The following is a 9,628-nucleotide window of genomic DNA, read 5'->3' on the forward strand; positions in this document are numbered from 1 at the left end:
ATGGAATCCTTTTCTGCTCTGGCTCTAATAGGAGGAATTCTAGTTGCTTTTGTATTAGTGGTTTTAATTGCAATTTATCTTGATTCCTTCAAGGTAGAGATTCCTCCTGATGTTGACCAGCCAGCAAAGCTCCGCTTGTATCATGGGTTGTATGTTCTGATGGAAATTCTGGTGAGTTCATCATGCTCTGTGATTTCCAGGAAGGGGAAAACTTAAGTAGGACTATGAAGCTTTGCATCTAATATTGCAACTGTGCATACTGGGAACCACATGGTGACATAGATTTAAAGATAAAGGTCAAAGTTTGATTTGTTATTCTATTACTGTATATAAAAGCAGGCAGTATGTGGTGAGTTCCTTTAAATACTGAGATATGCATTCTTATGCCATAATTGTAATTTGATGGCCTTCTATAATGAAATGATTGGTCCTGTGGATGACAGGAGGGCTGTGGACATAATTTCCATGGACAATAATAACCAAACCTTCTATATCTCAATGTATTTTGAAATATGCACAGTAATTTCCTAAGGTTTGAACTATTTGCAGTAATTTTCTTCCCTGTGATTTTGTTCTTATTTCCACCATGAAATATCATAGAATCATGTGGGTTGGAAGGCACCTCCCGAGGTCATCTAATCTAATGTCCTGGCCAAAGCAGGTTCAGCTAGAACTGTTATCACTTATTACTTAAATACTTGTCAGCCAGACTCACTGTGCTTTGTGCTTTGCCATCAGAGAAAGAAATAGCTTTTACCCAAAAAGCTTTTGAAGAAGGCAACAGGAGTACAGAAGTGCAGCCTAAGCCCTCTCATGTCTGGCACTTAACACGTCGAAAGAAAGCCTGCAGGAAAATCTCAGAGTGCTTTCATTCATGTTTGTACAGAGCTCATCTCAAGCCAAGGTATTCTCCAATCCCCTAGTTATATATAATGAAGGTAGCAACTAAGGCTCATGCCCTGAAACGTGATTTGGGGTGCTATAATCTAAATAAGACTTAGGTGGGTTGCTTGAATTCACACAGGAGCATTCACCAAATCCAGTAATTGTGCCTGGTTCTCCAATGGCCTATGCCTCATGTACCTTCCTGGAAGAGGCTCATAGATCTCATCCTGGCTTTTGTTTCAATCTGTTCATACAGGTCTTAGGTCTAATGGTGCATATTGCACTCTGATATAAAGCTTTGATGACAATTATTTTGGTTGGCAAAGCACAACACTTCAAAGTGACTGGCAGATTCTCCAGTGGAGTATGAAAGTCCACGAAGCTCAAAGCGAGTGGTTTTTGAAGTAAAAATCTGGTCCCCATAGGATCTTCTATATAAAAAGCCAGTTTGTGGCAGCAAACAATTTTTCAAAGGCTCTATTTCCCAAGAAGAAGTATGGTGACAAGCTGATCTAGGCTCTCTTCTGTTTACACATACACACATTTTAGAACCTGGCTTATAAAGTCTGTTTCTTCTACTACCAATGATCACATCTGTCTAGGCATAGTCATCCCTTTCAGTGCTTGAATGTATTGTTATTGGTTCTGAAGTATTTTGTAATTATTAATCAAGAAACTTTTCAACAGAGTACATACCAAATTCCCCATTCTCCTTCATGACAGTGTTTTCCCTGAATTTGAAGATGCCTCTGTGACATCAGGAGCTCCTGGGATAAGGAAAGTGGGTACTTAGATAGAATGCCCTGATACCAAGTTTATCATATATATTACTGTCTATCATCTGAAAGGTCTGTAAAACCTCAGGAATGTTAGAAAGTGCAGAATAAATAAACCCAGAATGGCAATTCTGCCAACTTCAACTATTCCAAAATCATAACTGACAAAAAGACTTAAAAGTAATGAGAGTTTTTGAAAATTGCTGTTTGGGGAAGGCTACAATGACCCTGTGGTTTCTGCCATGATTGTCCAGGCTTTTATATTCATTTTCCCCTTTGCCATGATACCTAAAAATGTGCATTTTCAAATGTAAGGCAGGAGCTGTATTTATCCATTTGTCTCTGGAAACACCAAGCACTGCTGGCAGTTTTGGCAGAGTTTTATGAAAAAACTCTAGAACATCTCTGACTTCCCATCTTTGTTTCTAAATGATGTTCTCTTTCCTCCATGGCTCATGGTGTTTTCTTCTATTACTCCTTGCTCAACTTGTTTATTGCAGCCTGCTCTATTATTAGGAAGAAAGATTTTGTTATTGAGAAAGGCCTGGGTGAGGAACTGGGTGTTGCAACACACTTGAACTCAGTGAGATTTGGCTTCACATGTACATGATAGCTGGGATCATGCACCTAAGAAAGTTCCACCTCTTTGTCTTACTCTGGCATTATTTGAAAGCAAAATTACTATTTAAGATCAATATTTGAATTGTCTCTGAGATAGACAGAGCAGATCTAAATTAAAGGCCAGAAGGGTGGAAAGAACACTTCCAAGAGCATAGCTGGCCTTTAGTTTAGGAGGCATTGATGCAGCAGTGTACATGGAGATTTCTGGTGCTCAGAAGATAACAATACAATTTGCAATTTCCTTGTGATGATTATCATCATTCCAGAAGAATGAGTTATAATAGTCCATAAGGGCTATTAAGTCACCATTTAATGTGAAGGGAAATGTCGTTCCTAGCAGGAAATGCATCTGTTACATCACATGTTCAAAATAAAGGAGGATTCTAGTGTCACCTTCAGGCTTAACTATCAACAGCTGACTGACCTTGGGTAAGAAAATATTTTGACACATGTAACAAACCTCCCTTGTCTTCAGAATATTTGTTTTCCCTGATTAGGTCTAAGAAACTGACTGCAGAGCCAATTCCTGAATAGCTGTGAGATCTAGATAAAGGCAGCAGTTTCATTGATGGAGATAAAATTCAGAACCATTTTCACCTGTTCTTCATTTAGGCCAGCAGCCCTTCACTATTGATGATAGGCAATCATGGTTTTCTTAAAGCTTGTTCTCACTGACCCTGTGGCATGGAGATGACTCAAGACCAGTAAGTTACTGAATCTTGCACACAAACTAACATGACTTTTTCTCCTAGTTTGCTAAATGCTGTCATGCTAGGGACATTTTCATCTCATCTAACCTTAAATACTTTAGCTGAGGCATCTGAAGTACACAGCCTCCCTTTATGGAGATGAAGAGACATCTCCAGAGCATGATTTAACACACCCGAAACTGGAACTGTCCTCAAGAAATGCCTTGTTCTCCTCACTGATTAGAAAAGCAGCCTCAGGCCTCATGATTCCTAAATTCCATTCCTAAGCAAATGCCTGATGTTACTTTTGGCAAATAGAAGGTATTTATGGAACACATTTCATGGAACAAGTATTACAACACTTTTTCCAGAGATACTGGTACCTCACATAACGATGACGTACATTTTCACTTTCATAACTGAAATCACAAAACCACTAGAGTTATTTGTGGTAATCCTATAAAGCAGCAAATAACCAATACAATTATCCTAAATATAGTATAGAAAAAGGTAGTTTGTGGCCTTTATAGAGTGGGAAGATTTGAATTCCCTATACTAATTTCTCTTTTTTCCTGTTATACTTATCTAGACAAAGAACTTAGACAGTTTGGGAGTCATTAAGGAGCACATACTTCTTAGGTTGGTGACTGATGGACTGCCAGCATGCAGGGATTCAAGGCTCTTCATACAGGATCTGCATTTTGATGATGTGCCAGTGAGGGTCTACCTCCCAAGAGGGCCATCTGCAAGCAAACGAAGAGGAGTCATCTTCTTCCATGGAGGATGCGGGTTGTTTGGAAGCATCAGTAAGGAGCTGAAAGAGAAAATATTAGTGTTCAGGATTGTTAACTATATAGTTTTAAAAAACGGAGTCACTGAAGCTTAGTTTGAGAGATTGTGAGATAGAAAGCACTTAATGTTTATTTTTACTTTTTAAGATCTCCAATCTGCCCTTATTTAGTATCTAAATAATTTTTATAGGATATAGTACTCTTTACGGTATATATCCCTACAGCAAATGATGCTGCTGAAGAAAGAAGTTGTTTTTTTGGGGGTCTGAAAACCTGACAGTGAAGTTAACACCTGCATTCCTCCCTTTGAACTCTAACTGCAGCATGAATAAACATATCCCAGTGAAGGGACTCCTACAAACAGTGCTCTTGGCAGCTTCATGAGGCCTGTAGAAGCAATTTTAGAACACATGTCCATGATGCACACACTTCAGTTATGTTGATTTTTTTTTCCAGTTTATTAGAGAAAGCAGATAATTGCCAAAATGTCATTTAGAAAGTTCTAAAAGACACTTTCTACAGGAAGCAGCCATGCAGACATATTAATTGGCATTAGAATTCTGTAATTGAAGGAACACATCACTGAGAAAATACCCATAAACCAAATCTTCTAAATGCAAAAAAATCAGAATTAATGTTGAAGAAAAAAAATCAATGTATCCCTAAAGATGCTAAAACAGGTATATTTCTGCCCACAACCTAACTATGAAATAATTATATAATTAGACCATTGACTTTAAAACAATTTAGATGTCTTAGATTTCTGCCCGAATTAGCCACAAAGAAATATGCTGATGTCACAGGGGACACACCAGTTCTATTGTCTCACCACCATCATGAATGATGTCATCCTTATATCCAACCTAATTCTACCCTCTCACAGTTTAAAACCATTGCCCCTTGTCTTACAGTAATAATCGTAATTCCTTATTTAATTCCTTATTGTCCTTACAGATCAACCATCTCCCCATACGTATTAACTTTACAGTGTGTCCAGAGGATCAAAAGTCTAGATTATTTTTATCCTAGAGAAAATTCGGTGAGCTGCCCTCACTCAATCATGTCAATATGCCACTAAAAAGCAAGGAACAGTGTTACTTCAAGTATTCTAAGATACTAATTACATTAACAACATTTGTTCTCCAGGAACTTATGAAAGACCCTGCCGGTACATAGCCAGAAAATCTGATTCAGTGGTTGTGTCTGTTGGGTAAGTGAGCTCCACCTCATGTTACTCCTAAAATTAGGCAGTTCTTCTGCCTTCCTCCCTACCTCCCCCCTGCCCCCCAAATTATTCCCATTCTGTACTTAACATTTCTGTGAATAGAAGAAAAGAACCTGAGCTCTAGTGTTGTCTGCCCCTATGTTGTTGATATAAGAAAGCACATGCCATGAAATGACAGTGAGAAATACCTGATACAGGTTTAGAAAGTTACAAAAGTTATCAGTATGCCAGCTATTTTCAGAAGAACAAAAAGATCTGTTCATTTTACATCATTATCACCTGAAAAATCACTGCATTGTATAACAAGGAATTATAAGCTGTTTTCTCCATTTCAAGTTTTAATACTTAGGGGGCTTTGGGGATTACTTTAAAAAGTAAATAATAAGTCTAAAGTTTATTTTTTACAACTGCATGGACCACTGCTTCCTTTTAATGATTTTTTGCCTATGGAAAATAGATGATTGTATGAAGAAACTTTAGTTTCCAACAAATTCTTCTATGAACAAATCCATTACTAAAGAATTTTATTAAGCTGAGAGGAACTGAGTTTGAGAATAAATTGCATATTTCATACCTTGTCTGGGGTAAGTTACAATGGCTTTAAAGTGACTCTGAAGTAAGATATTGATATCCTGTTATTCCCTGGATATAAGGATGTTTACTTTATGAATGCATTGAATTAATTTCACAGAAAAGTGAAAAAACAGAAAAGCAGAAGCAAACAGAAGGGCTACGAGAGAATGATTCTACTGCTACCTTAGTAGTATTTATCTTTTATTTATTAAACTTAATCTTCTCCAGAAAGCCTTAAGACAATAAGTACAAAGAATAAAGAACCATGTCTGTTAAAAATGTAGTCTCAAAGTAGCTTTTTATGCCATTGGAATAAAATGACACTTTAACTTGACTGGATATCTGACTGTTAGGCCTGCCTTGATTTTCATCCTACCAATAAGTTGTTAAGAAATAAACAAACAAATCATTACTGTAACATCACTCCTCTGTAATCACTTGTTCCAATCAATAAAATAATGTCTACACAAAGCTATTTTGTCACCACAGTACATTTACTGTGTGGTGGTTTATAACATATTTAAATTATTCCTTTTCTATTAAAATGTAGTAATACTATACAATACAGTACTAATGTAGAATAATACAATAGTCAGTGTCCCCAGTGTAAAAAGCTCAGGAGCCAGAACTTGGTTGGAACTTGTGGGCAAGCAGGATTGACTCCTAATGTGCAAGGTCAGTCCCAATAAGGGAGATGGAGACTTTCCTGCTGGCATCAACTTTGATCTGAGATGCACTCAGAGCAGGAAGGGAGCAAATGTGTGGCTTTGTATCGTGGGTGATTGGACAGTGCTACTCAAGGTTTTTATGCCCTTAAATGATGCTGGAATAAACCTCAATGATCAGTGGCCTCTATTTTGACTGAAATGGGAGGGGAAGCTTTTGTTTTGCTTCAGCATACAACACTTTTAAATAAGTAACACTGGATTTGGAGAGCTTTTGCGAATGTATAATCCATGGATGCATTTAAGATGACCCAGTCAAGCAATTTGCCAATAGAGGTCCTGGTAGTAACTGCTGTCTTTGGTACATTTCAGGTACCGTTTGTCTCCTGAGCACAAGTATCCAGCCCAGTTTCTGGACTGTCTCGCTGCTACTCTCCACTTTTTGAAGACTGCAGAAAACTATGGGGTGGATCCTGATAGGATTATTGTTTGTGGGGATAGTGCAGGGGGCACTTACGCTACTGGGATTTGCCAAGAACTGGTGAATAGAAGAGATATCCCAAAGATACGTGCCCAGGTACTGATCTATCCATTTCTCCAATCACTGAACTTCAATCTGCCATCTCACCAGAAAAATGCTTTCCTTGCCTTCCTTTCCCGGGACCGTGGGATGCGTTTTGTTCTGAAATACTTGCAAAAGGACACCTCGATGAAGGTGGCTATTTTGGCAGGTTCTCATGTTCCTGAGAGTATGAATCGGAAATACAGGAAATGGATAAATCCAGATCTTATCCCAGAGGAATTTAGACCGGGCTATAAACCACCGTTACCCACTCCGTTCTTACCTCAAGTCCACGAAGAAATAAAAGAAATGTTTCAGATAAGATTCTCCCCCGTTAGCAGAAGATGCTGTTGTTTCCTGCCTACCTGATACTTGTATCATCACCTGTGAGCATGATGTGCTCCGAGATGATGGGCTGTTGTACAAGAAACGCCTGGAGGACAACAACGTACCAGTGACCTGGCACTACCTGGACAAAGGCTTCCATGGTGTACTGTCATCTTTTGGTTTTGGCATTTTTTCTTTTCCATCAGCAAGTGAAATAGTGAACCACACTGTAAACTTTATAAAAGATTATTAAAATATTTTCTCAAAGACAGTGAACTGGTGTGCAGACAGAGTGTATTTCTGTTAACCACTTACTAGCTATTTCCATGTTAGAATCTAGGCAAGAAAGAAAAAGATTAGCATGTTCTGCTAAATTCTGATTTAAATTGCTATTACTTAAGAACATGTTGTACTTTTAATTTTTTTGTTTTAACCTCATTCATTAGTAAGCTTGTTTTGCTGTTATCTTCTTACATTAAAAGAATTTTTACTTCCTTCTAATGCCAAAGAATAGAAGTTCATCATAGCAAAAAACAGCTTAAGAGTATGCACTATATGAGTGATCAGCAATGTGCATATCCATTTAATACACACAGAATAAGCACAAGAAGAAAGAAAAAAAGCCCCCCAATGCATCTGGAGATGGAAGATACTTTCAGTGCTTCTGAGACACCACCAGACTGTGTGTATAGGCAAACAGTAGCTTTGGACTTGGCTGTAAAATCTGAAGGTGATTGGGTGTACTTGACAACCTGAATTTTAAAGGAACTAGCTGATACAGAAGGGTGGTACAGAAATGTGAGCTACCTGTAAGTATCTGAGACTGGAAACATAGAAGCAGTGAAGGAGAACTGCACAAAGATAACTGAATGTCCTCTAAACTATATTCCAGAATAAAGTTTCTTTCTGAGAAGCATTTTTTTTCCTTTTCATCATCAGATAAATAAGCAACCTGTTTGCTTGGAATCTGGGTAGAAAGCACATAAACAACACGGAAGCTGCCAAAATAATTCCTGTGAATATCCAAAACACAAAGGAAAAAAGAATAAATCTCAGTTAGACTGCTTATTAAAACAGATCTACCTTTGCTAAACACAGATGCCAAGGTAACTGCCATTGCATGTCAAAGTAGGTGGCCACAAAATGCCCAGGATTTGTGAAATAGTTAATCATGGTTATGCAACCACCTCACACTTGTCAATCTATACACACACAAGTGTGGAAAGAGGTTAGTATGTGTCTTCATTCCCTGCCAGCCAAACTGTGAGCAGGAAGAAAACAGTGGGTTAAATTCTGTGTTGTCACCATATTAATTTAACATGGTGACAAGTTAGCAATTACAAGTCTATTACAAATCTGGAGCAACAAGTTGTTACTTGTAAATTCTTGTCCTCCAGCCCCTCTCAGCAAAATGAAATTATGATTCCTTCTCCTCTGTTGGCACAACAGGGTTTTTTTTCATTTTTCCTATTGCAGGTATTAGCAATTTACTCTTCAAGCAAATAAATTCTTTCAGGAGTAAATAACATGATAGTTCCAAATCCACTGTTTGTGGATTACACAATTCCCCTTGGTTACACAACCTGATGTGAAACTGAGGATTAATTTTGGTTTCTGATCTCTGAAGATCTCTGGCTTACCAGCTTACATGTTGGTGGCTGAAGCTGGGTCAGCAGGGTCAGTATCTGAGGTAAACACGATGTAAAAAGCTGGATAATATTTGAGCAGTTAATCCATGTCTGTTCTGCCAAGGCTGTAGTGTTATCTGTACATGAGCAAACTGGCTTAAAGTTAGGTTGGGTATGAATGACTTCATGACCTTCAGTCAAATGTGTGAGAGTCATCAGGCTTATCTTTAAAATCATTTTTTATCCCTGTATTGCTCTTCTTTGCATCTTCTGCACCAGGCTTGTTCTTTTGATGATCCTTTGCAGGCACAGAGATGGTTGGAAGTGCCAGAACTATGAAGGTCCACACAATTCCACTCCGTATGTTTGTATGTCTTTGTGTGGATCCTCTGGGGTTGGTGGGGATGCTGTGATGTCTGGACATAGCTAACATGCCCAAAAGAGTCCAAGACCTACCAGCTGTTGGTAAACTGGCTACCATAAGGACTGGCACCTAAAAGATTTAGAAAACAGATGAATAATAGGTAGTAAGAACCTTAGTACAAAGGATCTGCCACAAGTGTCAGAAGATTTCTTAGATCCCCAGAGGGGCCAAATCTCATAAGCATACTTAGACCACACCTAACTGACTGGGACAGCACAGGTTATACAAAGCCAATTAATTTCATTATTAAACACTAAAGAAGGAAGCTGCAACCATGTTTTCTTTAACAGTATTCCCTAATGACCTTGTCCGAGCTATAAGATGAACCTTATTTGCACCTTGGTCCTGACAGTTTTGAGTTCACCACTTCCATTTCCCAACAGTGTCCCAATCAGCAGGCAATGTGCCTTCCACCAGCATCCCTTATTGAGCTGGGCAACTCTGATGAAGTGCCACAAAGAA

General features: G+C 38.4%; 2 protein-coding genes across 2 annotated transcripts in view; one reads left to right on the plus strand and one right to left on the minus strand.

Annotated features, from left to right (window-relative positions):
- LOC127393001 (arylacetamide deacetylase-like 4) lies at window positions 1-7,390 on the plus strand. The gene is given in 5 exon segments (XM_051637592.1): window positions 1-171; window positions 3,561-3,777; window positions 4,909-4,972; window positions 6,598-7,119; window positions 7,121-7,390. Coding segments are annotated over 5 exon segments (1,221 nt in total). The 3' UTR covers window positions 7,368-7,390.
- Window positions 3,719-9,628, minus strand: part of LRRC38 (leucine rich repeat containing 38) — a 79,970-nt gene continuing 74,060 nt past the window's right edge. The window contains exon 4 of the transcript XR_007891385.1: window positions 3,719-3,785. The gene's annotated coding sequence lies outside the window, so the exon portion shown is untranslated. The remainder of the gene's footprint in view (window positions 3,786-9,628) is intronic.

The sequence above is a fragment of the Apus apus genome, chromosome 20, assembly GCF_020740795.1.
Source record: "Apus apus isolate bApuApu2 chromosome 20, bApuApu2.pri.cur, whole genome shotgun sequence".
Taxonomy (NCBI): Eukaryota; Metazoa; Chordata; class Aves; order Apodiformes; family Apodidae; genus Apus; species Apus apus.